At 30.9% G+C, this 21,298-nt stretch overlaps 1 protein-coding gene across 1 annotated transcript; it reads left to right on the top strand.

Moving 5' to 3' along the window:
* The first annotated feature begins 9,922 nt into the window (after window positions 1-9,922).
* LOC116143668 (EG45-like domain containing protein) lies at window positions 9,923-20,017 on the top strand. The gene is given in 4 exon segments (XM_031429110.1): window positions 9,923-10,031; window positions 10,185-10,273; window positions 15,148-15,301; window positions 19,980-20,017. Coding segments are annotated over 4 exon segments (390 nt in total).
* The last annotated feature ends 1,281 nt before the right edge of the window (window positions 20,018-21,298 follow it).

Raw genomic sequence — 21,298 nt, 5'->3', positions numbered from 1 at the left:
TTCAACTTATACCTCTTTCACTATCATGGAAAAATTCATCATCATCTCATTTTCACTATCATCATATAAACTGATATCATAATCACTAACTTCATACTTGGCTCCACAAATTGAACAACCTCTGGTTCCACTCCACACTACGAAGTTCTTCTTGTTCATTAACTTCGACATCAATATGGAAACAAGGCCGATGTGTATTCAATTTTTAGAGAAAAGGACCGTTAAAGGTATCAGGTTCCGGTTTGATTGGTTGACTAACAGTACGGTTTCGGTTCTTTAAACAGTGGATGCAGGATTCACATCATAAGAATGTGATACATGTAAAACTCAAGGACAGGTCTATCACAAGACAAATTATCTATTTGTGGTACAGTATTTTAATTGTCTATATATACACTAGGGTAGGAAAAATTACCCATTTTTATTTACATTGAGTAAAATTATACTTTAGGATTTCTGGGTAATTTAGGATTACTCGAGGATATGCTACTAATTAAAATGAAACTAGCAATTTCTTTAGGATTACTGGTGTATATAAAAAAACAAAAAATTGCCTCAAACTTTTCCCACCTAGTTTTTGCCACCAATTTTTCATTCACAATTCCCACAGTTTTTTCCTTAAAACTTATTCTTACTCCCTATTCACTCATTTTGGCAAACCCTCATAATCGACCTATTTTCGGCATTGAACAAAAAAGTTCTCGTTTCTGATTAAATTTTTCGTTAAAAATTTTTTTCCGTTTAAATAAAAAAGAAAAAATTAAATTTAAAAGATTATAAATCTAAAATTAAAGAGAACACAAAAACCCAAACCCGGTTAAAAAAATAAATAAATAATAAATTTGCCTCAAATGGAAAAACGTTTGAAACCTTATAGTAAAAAAAGTTAAAAAAAAATTACTAGCTCCTAAAATTACAGTCCTCTTCCTTGGCATCGAAAATCCCCAAACCACAAAACCCTACCGCCGACAACGCCATTGCAGATCCACTTCTCCACTCCGGCCGCCACTTCTACTCAATTCTGCCCTAAATCCGTCACTTCTCCTCTTGGGCAATATGTGACCTTCTATATCGCGTCGTATTCGAAAAAGGAGCTGATTGAACTCAAGAATCGCTTGAACAGATTCGTCAATTAAAGAAATGAATGATAATGGAGATGTTGCTGATGATCATTACCACCGATTCTCGGTAAATGAATGGTTTGATTTACTAATTTTTTACTTACCTGCAACTTCTATTCAACATACATGAATTTCTTATTTATTTTCACAGGAAGATATTGAGATTATGCATTCACTTGGAGTAAATGCGTACCGGTTCTCAATTTCAGGTTAGAATTTTACCAAGTATGTTCTTAGTAGCAATAATTGAATGTTAATGTAGTGAGATTAATATTCACTACTTGATGATAATGTTCCTGAGCTGTAAAAGAAGCAGATTTGGTCAAGTAATCCAAGTGGAATCAGGTTTATATAATATATAAGAACATCTTGCTCAGAGGGTAATATCCTTTTCAATGAATCTATAACTAAGCATAGTGTTTTTTTTTTTACAAATATTCTTGAAGATGACGAATATGAATTGGTTAATGTAGGAATTGAGCTGTTTGTGACCATATTCCATTTTTGACTTACCACAAGAACTAGAAGATAGATATGGGTCTTGCTCAGCCCTCTAATTCATTTAACTTAGTTCACACTCTATAAGCTTTTCTGTTTCCCTGAAAAAATGCTCGACTTTATTTTCAATAGGTCTGAATATATGCCTAGTAACTAAGTTCTACCATTCTCTAAAGGGGTTTTCTTAAGTACTTTTGCTGTTTAAGATTGCAATACCTGGTTGCTCTAAGATCCTTAATCCCTTTCTTGTTCATTTTTATGATGAATCAGTTTTGTTGGTACAGTATGTGGTTTCAGTGTTCTTGCAGGGAGATTTCGTTCATTTTGCCAAAATATGCTTGAGGAATTTTAGGATAGATTTAGAGTTGGCAACCATCAACGAGCCGAACCTGTTAAGCGAATGGGATATGTAGGGGATGGGACCTCCCAGTCACTGTTCAGCATCATTTGGAAATTGTTTGCTGGCAACTCTGATGTAGAGCCCTCCATTGGTATTGACAAACATGTTATTGGTACCATGCCAGGCTGTTAAGCTATACCTTTGAGCAGTTTCAGGTAATAGAATGAGCTGATACTAATTGTGAAGTGCTTATATGGCATGAAGAGGGACATCAAATGACAGTGCCCAGCTCGCTGGCCTGTTTGAAAACCGTTGGAAAGGTTTGGATGGCTGAGGTAATTTTGGTTTTGAATTAATTTTTATTTATATCTTTCAGATTTGTTTGTGATTGATTCTTGGTAGATTAGTTTTAGTGAAAGAAATGACTCTTAGATTTGTTTGGAGCAAGAAGATTGACCTTGATGATAAAAAATTGATTATGACTCGCTTATTGGTAAAATGTTTTTAATTTTATTAATTACTAATATATTGATATTGTTTTTTTAGTAGACAAGTTTGATATTGATTGAATGATCTTTTAGTCCTGAGTATCTTAATTAGCTTATGGGTAGGGTTTATTCGATAAGTGTTTTCACCAAACAATAATTCAAAGGTTTGAAATATTTATTTTTTGAATAATTTTTATTTTAATTGTGTATATGTAATTTTTTTTTATTTTAATATTAATGTCTTTTATTTGTTTTTTGTTTATTTTTTTTTTGAATTTAGGAGGCTAGCTTAAGGGGAGGTGCATTATTCATGACACCATTTTAGCAGTAAAATAAATACTTGGAAAATGATAAGCCAAGGTTCGATATGTAGATTATCTAGTGTATTTCATTTTTTTTGTATAAAAGTTCATTATATTTTATATTATATTTATATTATAACCTAAACCTTTTAATTTTTTAATTTTATAAAATTATATTGTTTTAATTATACATTTGTGTGTATGTACAATATATATATTTTGTAGGAACAAATGTGGATTGAGTTATGGTCCCAAACGACCTGCATTTCTAGACTCAAGCGGGAGCCAATCAAGAAGTTTTAGAGGGAATTCCCACACTTGTGTGAGGAGGTGCAAGAACTAGAGAACTAAGGGAAGAATTTTGCCAATATAGGCAAATGAGGAGAAAATGCAGCACAGTTCATTCTCAGTTAATATGGGTTTTTCTTCTGATGGCTCATTCCCGAGCCAATTTTCAACGGTCCTCCACCACTACAACAATTTGAGTTTTCAATTGTTACTTTTTGTTGAATATTACAATTTTGTCAACTTTAGATATTTTTAACTTTTTATTTGAAAACTAACATATATAATTCATAATATATTTGGTTTGATATAGTTGTGTGATTTCATTAATTACATTTACAAAATTAATATTTATGTTTTAGAATTAAATTTTAAAATGTTTAGATAAATAAATATTAATTACTTTAGCGACAACTCTATTTATCGCACTACATGTTAAGTAACAAATGTCATATTTTGTTGCTATAACTTTACGATGCACACAATTATGACGTTGTTATTAACTTTATGCAACAAAAATGCACATTTCGTCACGGTATATCATAGGCGAGCAAAATTCACATTTTGTCAGGTATACGTTAGGAAACACAAATAACACATCTCGTCGCGGTATAGTGTAGGCGACACAATAGAGAGTACATCGCTATTAACTTTAGGCGACGACATCTAATATTTCATTGGTTAAATAGTTTTAGCGACGAAAATGGTATAGGCGACAATTTTTTGGTTTGTCGCCAGATTTAGTGACGAATTTAACAAATCGTCGCCTAAAATAAAGCGCGACATGCCTATTGCGACGATCATGACGACGATTTTTTTCGTCGTTAAACGTATACTGCAACGATTTCTAGGTTTTTAGCAACGAAAAAATTCGTAGCTAAAGACCCTTTTGTTGTAGTTATAGAGTCAATGCATCGGTGCCACAAACAAAGGCGTGCCACACCTTGCACTGGTGCCAGCGTTGTCGTTAAAATTGTTGATTTTAGTCCACAAGGATGCGAGCCACCTTTGATCTCTCCCAGGAAGCTTTCGCTAAGATCGCCAAGCGGGAAAGATCAAGAGTCGATACACTCCGTATGTCTAAATGCCCTCTTTATTTACAGCAGACTTTTACATTTTTTGAAAAACTTCTCGTTAGATAATATAAATTTCACAGTTTTCAATGAAAAAAGTTTGATTGTACAATTTCTTTATTTGTTCGTTGCAGGGTTTGAAGTTTTCTCCAAGACTAAGAGAGAAGCTTCGGGAATGGAAAGCCTTAGTGTTTATTATTTATAATAAGAATAATACTTTGGGTACTAATGGTGAGTACTAATATGTGACTAAAAGCATAGACCCGTGCTTAGTAGTACACATATTAGTACTCATTCACTAGTACCCATAGCATCATTTTATAATAAAACAGTGCATATATCCAGAAAACTTGTGAAAGACTGAAAGTTGATGGATTATGCTGATCAATTTATGGGTACGTGGGGGTGTTTTTTGTAATTTTAAATCCATCCAGTAGTGCATTATTATAACTAGATTTCGGCCACCTTCCGGCGGTGGTGGCCAAAATCTAGCAAATGTGTGTGGGTGGAGATGTTTTTGTCAATTTCTAAACTTTGTTTGGGGGTGTGTTTGTTAAATTGACAAACCTAAGGTTTTAAAGTAGTAGAATAAAATTGATAGGATTTTTAGAATAAAAAACAAATGGTATTTCAGAATTATAGGAATAAGATAGTGTAAAAATATTAAAACAAATGGAGCCATATCAATTAATTGTTTTAATTTTTAATCCTCGAATCACATAATTCTATTATTAATATTGAATACTGAATTAGTCTATTAAAAAAAGCTTATACAATCTATAGAGATAATGTTATGAATTTGTAATTCTGTATTTTTAAAAGTCTACTAGCTAGATCAATAATATATCTAGATTCTTGGTAACTTTTAAATTTATATTTTTTTCACTTCTTCTTATGTCAATGTAATATATGTTCAGATATGAAACCTGTTACAGTTGATAACTTTAATTCTTTGATTAATATAGATGTTGTTTGACATAAATTAATATCTTTGACATAAGATAATCTAAATTTTTATTCTCATATGATATGTGCTAGCTTTGATACCAAACACTTTAAAAGGGAGAATGACATTTTCCCACCCAAGGTTTGGCGAATCGACACTTTCCCACCCTTCAGTTTCAAAATGACACTTTCCCACCTTCGTTAGGTTCTGTTAGTTTCCGTTAATATTTGACTGATAAGACAAATATCCTTAAATGCTTGACTTTATAAATTTTTTTATTTTTTAATTAGTCAAAAAGTCAAAAAAGAAAAAATAGTTGGCTCCACCTACAAAATAAGTTGTTATGAATGTTTAAAGTTAAATGATTTTATATTTATTTATTAATGTCATCTATGTTTCATCACTATTATTCAATATCTACTAAATTTATAATGTTTTTCATAATATAATGTTTTTCATTTTACCAATTAACATAAAAAAATCAATATTCCTAATTAATTAAATAAATAAAGGAAAAAAAAATTCCACCTGAACTAATAAATAATTGAGTAAGACTTTGACTTAACTAAATTTAATTCATAATAAACTAATAAGAAAGAAACTATTAAGGATATTTTATCTTTTCAATCAAATATTAACATAAAATACTAACAAAACTTGACGAAAGGTAGGAAAGTGTCATTTTAAAACTTGCAGGTGGGAAAATGTCGTTCTCCCACTTTTAAAAAGGGTCTTGGTAGGCCAATATGATATCAACCAAGCGTAGCTAGACCAACTAAGAATGTTAACCAAAGAGCCAGTTTCGTGGTGGGCCTCATCTCCAAGTTGCAGCCATTAAACATTTGAACTCCTCTAAGTTTCACTTCCAAAGTTGAGCAATTCTACGCAAAACCCATCTCACAATTTTTTTCAACCCAACTCAACAACCCAACGTGTGACAACTGTCATATTAGCTCCCAGCACATCCAAGCACTAAAAACTTTGACTAGACACGAACAATCGTTTCTTATGGACGATGATCGTTTCTTCATAAAGAATAGTTATTCTTTATGAAAGAACAATCGTTCATTTCTTATGAATGATTGTTCCTTATGAAGAAACAATAATTCCTTATAAATAGAACCATCATTCCTTATGAATAAACGATCGTTCATCTCTAAGGAACGTGTGTTCATGTTTAGTCAAAGTCGTTAGTTGACGCTGTATTGCAACTCTGTTGTACATTAGGGTGTAAGAGAAGGTTATGAATTGAGGTTGTAAAGTAATATTTTTGCTTCATTTATGCTATACATCTTACTTTATGTTATAATTGAAGAACTATTAATTTCACATATTTAAATTAAATATGGAGGAACCTATGAAATTAAGACAAGATTGATGAGATGACTTGATTCATGTTCAGTGCCTACTTCATTATTAAACCCAATGACAAAAAAATGTTGGGAGACTTAATTAATTTGATAGCTACCCTTAGTTATCTTTTGCTTCTTCCGAGAAAGAAAGATCAAATACAACTTTAATTGAGGAGTTTGTTTGTTCACACTTTATTTTAATTAAATAAATGAGAGCTTAATATAAGCTCCTTAAATTTTTAATTTTAGGTATTAACTTATGTGATTGATAGACCTAGCAAACAGGCGGACTGGGAAGGTACGGGTTGGATAGTCACGGGTGTTGGTTAAATGGGTACGAGTCAACGGATACTTTTTTTTTGAACGAGTAAAGATGTGTATTCGTACCTGCTAGTATGTAATTCATATATATAGCCTAATTGATTTTGCGAGAGAGGTGTGAATCCCTAATGCCTAATTTCATTTTCAAAATATATATATATTTTTTTTATCTAATGGGGTACCCGTGGGTATCACTCGGCCCACCCGTCAATTTTACAAGTGGGCTGGGTACGGGTAAATACCACACGAGTAGCCCACCAGTCAATTTTGATGATGTTTCGATATTACATTAATTATTAAAAAAATAATATTACTTATCATATCATTTTAAAATTAATGTGATTGTTGATATTATTCTATCGTATCAGTTATTACATTCTATGGTATCCGCTTCTAATTTAATTAACTAGAAGAAAATGCTCATAAAATTAACAGTTAGGGAGCGTTTGGATCACATAATGTTTTATTATAAGGGTATATTATATTAACGGAAAGAAAGATCATATTAAAGATTACTGAGAATATTTAGAAAATGTGTTTGATTGGTTCGAATAAATTGGTGAATAATATGTTTGGTTAAGAAGATAAATCGGTGAGTATGTTATATAGATTACTAAATTGTCCTCTTTTTTAAATATTAATATAATAGTATTTTTTATTGTTATTATTTGAGTTATTTCTGTTAACCCCCTACATTTGAAATTTTGCTAAAATACCCTAACCATATAAAACTTTAATTTGTAGCAAAATCACCCCCACCCACCCCAAGCCACTTTCGACAGCCAATCACCACCGTCAACAGTCGATAGAATGTTGTATGATTGGTCATGCACTGGCAAAGCCAGAAATGGCCATGGATTACAAATCCATGGCTGAAAAACAGCCAAATCTATGGCCATTTCACGGCCAGATTTGCAGTCATTTCACGGCCACATCTTTGGCAGTGAAATAGCCATGGAAACGCTAGATATGGCCGAGAAAGGCCTTACCAGCGCACAACCGGCCAAATCCCTCTGGTCATACACCATTACAATGACTGACGCCGGCAGCTAATGGTGGTGAGTCACGGCCGACTGTGGTCTTGAGTGGCTAGGGATATTTTGTTAACTTTTAAACTTTTTTGTGGTTGGGGTATTTTAGCTAATTTCTCAAATATAGGGGGGCTAACTAATTGTTATTTGGTAAACATTTGAGGGCAATTGTGTTTGAAATGGTTTTTAATCAAGGGCAAAATGAGTAAAAAAATCATATTACTCTGGTAATATTTTAATAACACCCTCTAGAAAGGTAATAAAATTATCCCCCATATTACTAACAGCAAACACTATTTACAATAAAAATTTATCGTAATATTTTATTACTTGCAAACCAAACATCGAAATCTTGTAAAATAAATGAAAATTGCCTCCGTTGTCTTATATGCCCCTCAATCCAAACGGCTCCTTCATCATAAGTCATAACCTTCCACTGAGACATGTTCACTCATTACTCTTAGAAATTGGAAGGTTGGACTAATTGTACTATCCCAATTAGTCACCATTTTTGAGCAATTAAAGGTCAATTCTAAGTCTTCAAATATCTCGTGTAATAAATTATTTTTTCATAAATTTTACTCAAATAAGTCATTTATCACAAAAATATCTCAAGGTACTATTAAAATTTTTCTTCCTCATTTATTTTAATAATTAGTATAATTGGTAGTTGTTATATATATATATATATATATATTTGTTTTTTTTTTTTGGGTTAACGCCCACCTTCAACAAATGCAAGTGTACCAAAATGTTTTGTGGTTTCCATGAGTCTTCCAATACCATACAAGACTAATTAATTTTACGGAAACCCAAATTAGATAATTGACTAGACAATCAATTTTGAGAGAAGGGCAAGTTTTTTTTTTTTTTTTTTTTTTTTTCTTTTCTCAGTTTATCCATAGAAGACTTAATCAATTTTATACCAACCCAGTCAAGATAATGACTCTAGACTTAATTAATTAATTTATGTGAGAAGGGTGCCTTTTTTTTTTTTTACTCTATAAATTGAAGGAACCCTTCAGTTGTTTCAAACAAGAAGCAGAATTATACCATTACACCCCTAACATTAAGTGCAAAACATTAAATAATATATTTGTTTATTACTTAATGTTTGATGCTTGATTATAAGGATTTATTGTTTGTTTTCACCGATAATAAATTTAAAAGCTATTATTTAACGTAAATGTGTTAATGTATATTAATTTTGTAATCAAGTAATAAGTGAAACTTAAATATTAATAAGAATTTTGAAAAACTGATATTTTATAAAAATTAATAAGACTTTGATACAAGATAAAAAAACCAATTTTTTTTTATAATTTATAGATATGCAAAATATCAAAAAAAACCTCCCATATGTAAAATATCAAAAAAAAATCCTATCTAATATATATCAATTTAGTCCTGATTCAGGTTCCAAACAGACACCCAGATACCCATCGATTCCAGTTCTACCCTAAAATTTTGCCACCCCAATTGTGTCCCTTGTAATTTAATTAACTGAAGAAAATGCTCATAAAATAAAAGTTTGTCATAAGTCATAAATTCCACTGAGATGTTCACTCATTACTCTTAGAAATTGGAAGGTGGACTAATTCACATATCCAAATCCCAATTAGTCACCATTGGAGTGGAATTAAAGGTCAATTTAACTCTTCAAATATCAACTGTAATAAATGCTTTTTCATAAATTTTACTCAAATAAGTCGTATCACAAAAATATCACAAGGTAATATTAAAATTTTTCTTCTCATTTATTTATAATACGTTAATTGGTAGTTGTTAAATTAAGTACTAGTATATAGCCAAGTTGGTGGAAGTGTACCAAAAATGTTTTGTGGTTTCCATGAGTCTTCCAATTTATCCATACAAGACTTAATTAATTTTACAGAAACCCAATCTAGATAATTGACTAGACTTAATTAATTTATATGAGAAGGGCAAGTTTTTTTTTTTTTTCTATCTTTCTTTCTCAAATTTATCCATAGAAGACTTAATCAATTTTATACCAACCCAAGTCAAGATAATTGACTCTAGACTTAATTAATTAATTTATAAGGGTGCGTTTTTTTTTCCTCTATAAATTGAAGGCAACCCTTCAGTTGTTTCAAACCGAGAAGTAGAACTATACATTTCAAGCTATAAGGTGAAGGAAAAAGAAAATGGGTTTAGAAATGAAAATTTTGATGATGGTGGCCATGGCAATGTGCCTTAGCTCCGCCGCATATGCAGCTAAAGGGACTGCCACTTACTATACTCCTCCTTACAATCGTGAGTATAAATCAAACAAGTGTTTTTATTTAATCTGCAAAGATTGGTCTATTAGCATTTACTTTCATTAAATATATTATATTAGTTTATTTTAAACTTGTCCCCTTGAAATTAATTATTTAATCCGTCCCTAATGTTGATTTTTCTCGATAGCCTCCTCATGCAATGGGTAACAAAATGATGGAGTGATGATCGCGGCTGCAGGCTATGCTATTTGGAACAACAAAGCAGCATGTAACAAATCTTACTACAACAAAAATGGCTTTTAGCTACGATTTTTTTAACGACGATTTCAAAATTCGTCGCCAAAAGTAACTATTAGCGACGAAATATGAAATTTGTTGCTAATAGTTTCATAGACTTTCTAATCCTCACACGAGATGGCGGGAAGCAAATTGGCGACAGACTTAGTGACGACATAATTCGTCACATAATGTTTTTTATGACGAAAATACAAATAGCGACGCCCAAATTTTTTCGCGACGTAACCATATGTCACCGTGGATACTTTTTAGAGACAAAAATAATAGAAAACGTAGCCAAAAGTATTTAGCAATGCAAATGTACGGTGCCATAAAATGTGTTTGGCGACGAAAATATAGAAAGCGAAGCCAACGAAGTTTAGCTACACGACAAAAGGCCCGTCGTAACATCTTTTTGTTGATGAAACTATAAAAAATGACGCAAAATCCATCTGGCTACGCAACAAATAGTTCATCGGGAAATGTTTTTGGCGACACAAATATAAAAAATGATGCAAAATCCATATGGTTATGCAACAAATAGTTCGTCAGAAAACGTTTTAGGTGACGCAAATATAAAAAACAATGCCAAAAATGTATTGCAACGCAATCTATGTTTCGTCATGAAAACGTTTTGGTGTCGATTTTCTTAAAATCGTTGCCATTAGTATGTTAGAATTTAATTTTTAATGTAATTTTATATTTATATGACAATAACTGAAAGTGTGAAACCAATCAGTAATAAAAGAAATCAAAATTAAAAGCAGTGTCAATATAAAAAATAATGTCATAGAAGTTTGACTCTTCAATAACAATAATAAATATTATTAATTCTCAATATCATGTTCAACTTATACCTCTTCACTATCATTGGAAAAATTTTCATCACTCATCTCATTTTCACTATCATCATTATGAAACTGATATCATAATCACTAACTTCACTACTTGGCTCCACAAATTGAACAACCTCTGGTTCCACATCCACACTACGAAGTTCTTCTTGTTCATTAACTTCGACATCAATATGGAAACAAGGCCGATGTGTATTCCAATTTTTAGAGAAAACTGGACCGTTAAAGGTATCAGGTTCCGGTTTGATTGGTCTGACTAACAAGTACGGTTCGGTTCTTTAAACAGTGGATGCAGGTATTCACATCATAAGAATGTGATACATGTAAAACTCAAGGACATGGTCTATCACAAGACAACATTATCTATTTGTGGTTACAGTATTTTAATTGTCTATATATACACTAGGGTAGGAAAAATTACCCATTGTTTATTTTACATTGAGTAAAATTATTACTTTAGGATTTCTTGGGTAATTTAGGATTACTCGAGGATATGCTACTAATTAAAATGAAACTAGCAATTTCTTTAGGATTACTTGGTGTATATAAAAAACAAAAAATTTGCCTCAAACTTTTCCCACCTAGTTTTTGCCACCAATTTTTCATTCACAATTCCCACAGTTTTTTCCTTAAAACTTATTCTTACTCCCTATTTCACTCATTTTGGCAAACCCTCATAATCGACCTATTTTCGGCATTGAACAAAAAAGTTCTCGTTTCTGATTTAAATTTTTCGTTAAAAATTTTTTTCCGTTTAAATTAAAAAAGAAAAAATTTAAATTTAAAAGATTATAAATCTAAAATTAAAGAGAACCTCAAAAACCCAAACCCGGTTTAAAAAAAATAAATAAATAATAAAATTTGCCTCAAATGGAAAAACGTTTGAACCCTTATAAGTAAAAAAAGTTAAAAAAAAATTACTAGCTCCTAAAATCTACAGTCCTCTTCCCTTTGGCATCGAAAATCCCCAAACCACAAAACCCTACCGCCGACAACGCCATTGCAGATCCACTTCTCCACTCCGGCCGCCACTTCTACTCCAATTTCTGCCCTAAATCCGTCACTTCTCCTCTTGGGCAATTATGTGACCTTCTATATCGCGTCGTATTCGAAAAAGGAGCTGATTGAACTCAAGAATCGCTTGAACAGATTCGTCAATTAAAGAAATGAATGATAATGGAGATGTTGCTGATGATCATTACCACCGATTCTCGGTAAATGAATGGTTGAATTTACTAATTTTTTACTTACCTGCAACTTCTATTCAACATACATGAATTTCTTATTTATTTTCACAGGAAGATATTGAGATTATGCATTCACTTGGAGTAAATGCGTACCGGTTCTCAATTTCATGGTTAGAATTTTACCAAGTATGTTCTTAGTAGCAATTAATTGAATGTTAATGTAGTGAGATTAATATTCAACTACTTGATGATAATGTTCCTGAGCTGTAACAGAAGGCAGACTTGGTGAAGTTAATCCAAGTGGAATCATGTCTTATAATAATATTATAGACCATCTCTTGCTCAGAGGTAATATCCTTTTCAATGAATCTATAACTTAAGCACTAGTGTTTTTTTTTTTTACAATATTCTTGAAGATGACGAATATGAATTGGTTAATGTAGGAATTGAGCTGTTTGTGACCATATTCCATTTTTGACTTACCACAAGAACTAGAAGATAGATATGGGTCTTGGCTCAGCCCTCTAATTCATTTAACTTATGTTCACACTCTATAAGCTTTTCTGTTTCCCTGAAAAAAAATGCTCGACTTTATTTTCAATAGGTTCTGAATATATGCCTAGTAACTAAGTTCTACCATTCTCTAAAGGGGTTTCTTAAGTACTTTTGCTTTTAAGATTGCAATACCTGGTTGCTCTAAGATCCCTTAATCCCTTTCTTGTTCATTTAGTTATGATGAATCAGTTTTGTTGGTACAGTATGTGGTTTCAGTGTTCTTGCAGGGAAGATTTCGTTCATTTTGCCAAAATATGCTTTGAGAATTTTAGTGATAGATTTAAGAGTTGGCAACCATCAACGAGCCGAACCTGTTAAGCGAAATGGGATATGTTAGGGGATGGTACCCTCCAGCTCACTGTTCAGCATCATTTGGAAATTGTTCTGCTGGCAACTCTGATGTAGAGCCCCTCATTGTTATGCACAACATGTTATTGTTACATGCCAAGGCTGTTAAGCTATACCTTTGAGCAGTTTCAGGTAATAGAATGAGCTTGAATACTAAATTGTGAAGTGCTTATATGGCATGAAGAAGGGACATCAAATGACAGTGCCCAGCTCGCTGGCCTGTTTGAAACCGTTGGAAAGGTTGAGATGGCTGAGGTAATTTTGGTTTTTGAATTAATTTTTATTTTTAATCTTTCAGATTTGTTTGTGATTGATTCTTTGTTAGATTAGTTTTAGTGAAAGAAACTGACTCTTAGATTTGTTTGGAGCAAGAAGATTGACCTTGATGATAAAAAATTGATTATGACTCGCTTATTGGTAAACTTGTTTTTAATTTTATTAATTACTAATATATTGAATATTGTTTTTTTAGTAGACAAAGTTTGATATTGATTTGAATGATCTTTTAGTCCTTGAGTATCTTAATTAGCTTATGGGTAGGGTTTATTTCGATAATTGTTTTTCACCAAACAAATAATTCAAAGGTTTGAAATATTTATTTTTGAATAATTTTTTATTTAATGTGTATATTGTAATTTTTATTTATTTTAATATTAATTGTCTTTTATTTGTTTTTTGTTTATTTTTTTTTGAATATTAGGAGGCTAGCTCTAAGGGGAGGTGCATTTATTCCATGACACTCATTTTAGCAGTAAAATAAATACTTGGATAAATGATGAAGCCAAGGTTCGATATGTAAGTATTATCTAGTGTATTTCATTTTTTTTGTATAAAAGTTCATTATATTTTTATATTATATTTATATTATAACCTAATACCTTTTAATTTTTTAATTTATAAAATTATATTGTTTTAATTTATACATTTGTGTGTATGTACATATATATTATTTTTGTAGGAACAAATCGTGGATTGAGTTATGGTCCAAAACGACCTGCATCTTCTAAGACTTCAAGGCGAGCCAATCAAGAAGTTTTAGAGGAATTCACACACTTGTGTGAGGAGGTGCAAGAACTATGAGACATAAGGGAAGAATTTTGCCAATATAGGCAAATGATGGAGAAAATGCAGCAGTTCATCTCAGTTAATATGGGTTCTTCTTCTGATGGCTCATTCCCGAGCCAATTTTCACCGGATCCTCCACCACCTACAACAATTTGAGTTTTCAATTGTTACTTTTTGTTGAATATTACAATTTTGTCAACTTTAGATATTTTTAACTTTTTATTTGAAAACTAACATATATAATTCTATAATATATTTGGTTTGATATATTTGTGTGATTTCAATTAATTACATTTACAAATTAATATTTATGTTTTTAGAATTAAATTTTAAAATGTTTTAGATAAATTAAATATTAATTACTTTAGACGACAACTCATATTTTATCGCACTACATGTTAAGTAACAAAATGTCATATTTTGTTGCTATATACTTTAAGCGATGCACACAATTATGACGTTGTTATTAACTTTATGCAACAAAAATGCACATTTCGTCACGGTATATCATAGGCGAGCAAAATTCACATTTTGTCATGGTATACGTTAGGCAACACAAATACACATCTCGTCGCGGTATAGTGTAGGCGACACAATAGAGAGTACATCGCTATTAACTTTAGGCGACGACATCTAATATTTCATTGGTAAATAGTTTTAGCGACGAAAATGGTATAGGCGACAATTTTTTGGTTTGTCGCCAGATTTAGTGACGAATTTTAACAAATCGTCGCCTAAAATAAAGCGCGACATGCCTATTGCGACGATCATGACGACGATTTTCTTTCGTCGTTAAACGTATACTGCAACGATTTCTAGGTTTTTAGCAACGAAAAAATTCGTAGCTAAAGACCCTTTTTGTTGTAGTTATAGAGTCAAATGCATCGGTGCCACAAACAAAGGCGTGCCACAACCTTGCACTGGTGCCAGCGTTGTCGTTAAAATTGTTGATTTATGTCCACAAGGATGCCGAGCCACCTTTGATCTCTCCCAGGAAGCTTTCGCTAAGATCGCCAAGCGGGAAAGATCAAGATCGAGTACACTCCGTATGTCTAAATGCCCTCTTTTATTTACATGCAGACTTTTACATTTTTTTGAAAAACTTCTCGTTAGATAATATAAATTTCACAGTTTTCAATGAAAAAAGTTTGATTGTACAATTTCTTTATTTGTTCGTTGCAGGGTTTGAAGTTTTCTCCAAGACTAAGAAGAGAAGCTTCGGGAATGGAAAGCCTTAGTGTTTATTATTTATAATAAGAATAATACTTTGGGTACTAATGGATGAGTACTAATATGTGTACTAACTAAAGCATAGTACCCGTGCTTTAGTTAGTACACATATTAGTACTCATTCATTAGTACCCATAGCATCATTCTTATAATAAAACAGTGCATATATCCAGAAAACTTGTGAAAGACTGAAAGTTGATGGATTATGCTGATCAATTTATAGGGTACGTGGGGGGTGTTTTTGTTAATTTTTAAATCCATCCAGTAGTGCATTATTATACTAGATTTCGGCCACCTTCCGGCGGTGGTGGCCAAAATCTAGCAAATGTGTGTGGGTGGAGATGTTTTTGTCAATTTCTAAACTTTTGTTTGGGGGGTGTTTAGTTAAATTGACAAACCTAAGGGTTTAAAAGTAGTAGAATAAAATTGAATAGGATTTTTAGAATAAAAAAACAAATGTGTATTTTCAGAATTATAGGAATAAGATAGTGTAAAAATATTAAAACAAATGGAGCCATATCAATTAATTTGTTTAATTTTTAATCCTCGAATCACATAATCCTATTATTAATATTTTGAATACATGAATTAGTCTATATAAAAAAGCTTATACATCTAATAGAGATAATGTTATGAATTTGTAATTCTGTATTTTTAAAAGTACTACTAGCTAGATCAATAATATATCTAGATTCTTGGTAACTTTTAAATTTATATTTTTTTCACTTCTTATTATGTCAATGTAATATATAGTTCAAGATATGAAACCTGTTACAGTTTGATAACTTTAATATTCTTTGATTAATAATAGATGTTGTTTGACATAAAATTAATATCTTTAACATAAGATATCTAAATTTTTTATTCTCATATGATATGTGCTAGCTTTGATACCAAAACACTTTAAAAGGGGAGAATGACATTTTCCCACCCAAGGTTTGGCGAATCGACACTTTCCCACCCTTCAGTTTCAAAATGACACTTTCCCACCTTCGTTAGGTTCTGTTATGTTTCGTTAATATTTGACTGATAAGACAAATATCCTTAAATGCTTGACTTTATAAATTTTTTTATTTTTTAATTAGTCAAAAAGTCAAAAAGAACAAAATAGTTGGCTCCAACCTACAAAATAAGAGTTGTTATGGAATGTTTAAAGTTTAAATGATTTTAATATTTATTTATATAATGTCATCTATGTTTCATCACTATTATTCAAATTATCTATAAATTTATAATGTTTTTCATAATATAATGTTTTTCATTTTACCAATAACATAAAAAAATCAATATTCCTAATTAATTAAATAAATAAAGGAAAAAAAAAATTCCACTGAACTAATAAATAATTGAGTAAGACTTTGACTTAACTAAATTTTAATTCATAATAAACTAATAAGAAAGAAAACTATTTAAGGATATTTTTATCTTTTCAATCAAATATTAACATAAAATACTAACAAAACTTGACGAAAGGTAGGAAAGTGTCATTTTAAAACTTGCAGGTGGGGGAAAATGTCGTTTCTCCCACTTTAAAAGGGTCTTGGTAGGCCAAATATGATATCAACCAAGCGTAGCTAGACAACTAAGAATGTTAACCAAAGAGCCAGTTTCGTGGTGGGCCTCATCTCCAAGTTGCAGCCATTAAACATTTGAACTCCTCTAAGTTTACTTCCAAGTTGAGCAATTCTACGCACAAACCCATCTCACAATTTTTTTCAACCCAACTCAACCCAACGTGTGACAACTGTCATATTAGCTCCCAGCACATCCAATGCACTAAAAACTTTGACTAGACACGAACAATCGTTTCTTATGGACGAATGATCGTTTCTTCATAAAGAATAGTTATCTTTATGAAAGAACAACGTTCATTTCTTATGAATGATTGTTCCTTATGAAGAAACAATAATTCTTATAAATAGAACCATCATTCCTTATGAATAAACGATCGTTCATCTCTAAGGAACGGTGTGTTCATGTTTAGTCAAAGTCGGTTAGTTGACGCTGTATTGCAACTCTGTTGCTACAATAGGGTGTAAGGAAGGTTATGAAATTGAGGTGTAAAGTAATATTTTTGCTTCATTTATGCTATACATCTTACTTTTATGTTAAATTGAAGAACTATTAATTTCACATATTTAAATAAAATATGAGGAACCTATGAATTAAGAACAGATTTGATGAGATGATTATTTGTCATGTTGCCTACTTCATTATTAAACCCAATGACAAAAAAATGTTGGGAGACTTAATTAATTTGATAGCTACCCAATTATAGAATTGACTAGACGAGGATTAAATTGTACCGTACACATTAATAATTGAGGAAAATTATAGTTGATTTTTTTTTTCATAAGTTGGAGGCAAGGCAACCCTTTATGGTTTTTTTTTTTTTTTTTTTTTTTTTTTTTTTTTTCACACCAGATTGATTATGTATTAAGCTAAGTGATGGTAAAAAGAAGAATTAGGCATAAGTTCTCTTGAACTTTAACAGAATAGTTGAATGTGTAAATAATAAAAATTGTGGTTAAGGTTTATATTGGTTTTATTTTATATTAACTACCAACCAATTAGCAATCACAGTTTTATAATTTTTTCTTTACAACAATTTACGAAATAATTAGAGAAACGTGGATTAATATGACATTAATATTATTTATACTATATATATAGAGTTAATAAAATAATCTTCTTAGGTATAATTAAATTAAAAAAAAATGTTATAGTAATTAAAATCTCTCTACCGTTAAATATTTCAACAACAAGGGGTAAATATTCATTAATCTATCCTATCATAATTCTAACGACACCACAAGCAAAAGGATTATATTGTTCTGAAATTTTAGAGAAAATTTTTTTAACTGATCAAACTTCAAACGGGTCAAGAAAAACCCCATTCATATAAATAAATCCACCTTTTTTTTTTTTCTATTATAAGTCAGGTTTAAGCCATATATTTTAAGTTAAAAGATGGCATCTCTTTAATTAAAAGTAACTAATATGAGAAAATTCTGAAATTCAATGCTAATTAAAAAATTATTGACCTAAAACAGAATATAAAGTCATTGCAAGTCAAGTCAATGGTTAAGCTTTGTATTTTGAACCATTTACCAGCAAGAAATTAAAGAGTTGTTAAATTGAACCTACGAGGAAGCAGAGGGACAATACAGTCATCGCACTAGATGCATTGACTATTGACTAAACAAAGCCATTTCTTACGAGCATTAGTTTCACGAAAACAGGTATAAGAAATTGAAGAGCATTAAAGAGAGGCCATACTTGTTTGAAACGCAAGTTCAAGCAACACTTTTTTGATGGAGGACTTCATTATTTTCACACTTCACACAAAGAAAAATGAAGCTGCCATTAGTCTATTAGTCAGTCAGAGAAAAAAGTGTCAATGACAATATTAATGTATTACTAGTTATTAAAAGAATTTTAAAAGTGAATTCTAATTTAATTTTCAACATGTTATTGGATTTCTAGTTTTTGTAATCTTTCGTCATTTTGATATATAAATGATATAATATGCTTGCAATTATCATTTTTTTTAGGATAAAATCTAAATATCAAAGAAAATTAGATATTCCTTATTTTTTTTCTCTTTTATTTTTTTTATAATTAATTTGATTAGAATATGAGAAAAAACCTATATGATTAAGTCTCACCAGGCACTTTTTTAAAGTGGTTCGTGATGGATAAATGAAAAAGAAATTAAATATGTAATAATCAATCGTATATCATTGGATGGTCTTACCACATTAAAAAATAAATTGGTAAGACGGTCCATGTAAGTATTTATCAATAGTGATGATAGTTATTAAATTAAATATTTATAGGAGACGTATATTGGTAGGTTGACGCGGTGTTCTTGACAAACTGGTCTTTCAGCTTCTATAAAAAGGAAGAGAGCCTCTCTAATTTGCACTACAAACATAACCACCGACTGAATTGCTTGTTTTGAACCAAAAATGCATTCAGATGCAAATATTTATGATTCTTGGATCGCACTATGCCTTATTTCAGCAGCACACGCCGATCAAGCAAATGCTATTACTACAATCCCCTTATACCCGTAAGTAATTTCATTACTATCCTCCATATATTAACTTAAACGTAATTAGCCGTTTACAAAATCGTTCGATTGATGTAATCCAATATTTCAAAAACGTAATGACATATTCAGATCAGTACTGAAACTGTAGTATATTATATATTGTTTTGGGAGCTTCTGCGTGCTATACGAACCAAGACCGTGGAAACATGGTGACAGGGGTAAGCGATGCCCTATGGAAGGCGGAGCAGCGTGCGGAAAACAGTACCGAGTGCGATGATAGGGGCGACGAATACGGCGCCGCACCCTGCCACGACGGTGCTAGTGTCGTGGTAACGGTGGTTGATTATTGTAGACCACAGTGCAATGGAATCTTAATCTTTCTAAAGATGCTTTCGCTGTTATTGCTGATACTGATGCCGGCAATGTTAAAGTTGAATTTAACCGGTAAGTTTACCGTTCACATATGATCAGTAATGGAACATATAGTTTCCAATTTCTTTTTTTGTTTTAATTTTTTCCCCTTTATTGTTTGTTATTTGCAGGGCTTGAAGCTCTTACAGTTAAAAAGGGTCTCCAAGCGAAGAAGATGAAGATGTTTTTTTAATAAGCAGAAAATTATGAAATAAGCGTGATCTTTTATGTAATATTATGAAAGTTCAAAAGTAATATTACCGTAAGATTAATTACTCCTTTTCTTTAAAAAGATGTTAATCATTTTCCAATATATATATATATAATTATATATATAATATAATATAGATATATATATATATAATATATATATTATAAATATATATTATATATATATATCGATTATTATCTCCCTTTTACCACTATTTCTTTTTAAAGGTTAATATATAACCTAATTAACTAGATTTATTTGAATTTAAATTATCAAACCTTGTTGAATGAGAAGAAACTCATATGTTGGGTTATGTCTGTTATTGGAGATAGTTGCTTGTCGGTCAAACACTCAACTTAATTGAACATGGACTCTGATACCATGATAGAATTTGAAGTGAGTTTGACTTCTCATCCAATAGATTTTATTGAATGAGAGAATTATCTTCTCTTATAAACCAGTAGACTTAAGCGTGTCTATTCAATGTAAGACTCCAACAAATATAACTTCGTATGTATATAATTAATCAATAATTGATCATTTAGATCATCATATAAACTAAAAAAATGTAAAAATATAACACAAACATTTCTTTTGCGAGAAATCATTGGGTATCATTGTATTACCACAAAGTACTACACATAGCATATATGTTACGCAAATTTTAGATTTAATTAACCGTCGATCATGTTAATGATAAAAAAAAAAAAAAAAAAAAAAATGAAAGCTGCCATTAGTCTAGTCAATTTAAGTGTGAAGCTTACTTAAATTGTGATCTACATAGAACTTCTGTTTTTTTTAAATTTCATTGCAAAATGTACCAAAAATAGTGTTGTTTCAATGAATCTTCCAACATCCATTCTTAAGAAGACTTCACTTTCAATTTTAGAAGTATATATTAAGATTAACGGAGAAATGAACGGCGTTATTTGTTTATAAAACCAATGAAAATATGAGATAAGCTTTCCTTTATGCCGTACATAGTCGGTGACCATGTAATTTGCTTTATTTTATTCTCAAGTCTTATTGTATTAGGTACGTCATTATGTTGGATTAATTAAGCTATAACAAAATTTTACTAGTTATTATAACATTGTTTATTGTTCA

Source organism: Pistacia vera, unplaced genomic scaffold, assembly GCF_008641045.1.
Source record: "Pistacia vera cultivar Batoury unplaced genomic scaffold, PisVer_v2 Contig432, whole genome shotgun sequence".
NCBI lineage: Eukaryota > Viridiplantae > Streptophyta > Magnoliopsida > Sapindales > Anacardiaceae > Pistacia > Pistacia vera.
This window is presented reverse-complemented; position numbering and strand designations above follow the sequence as displayed.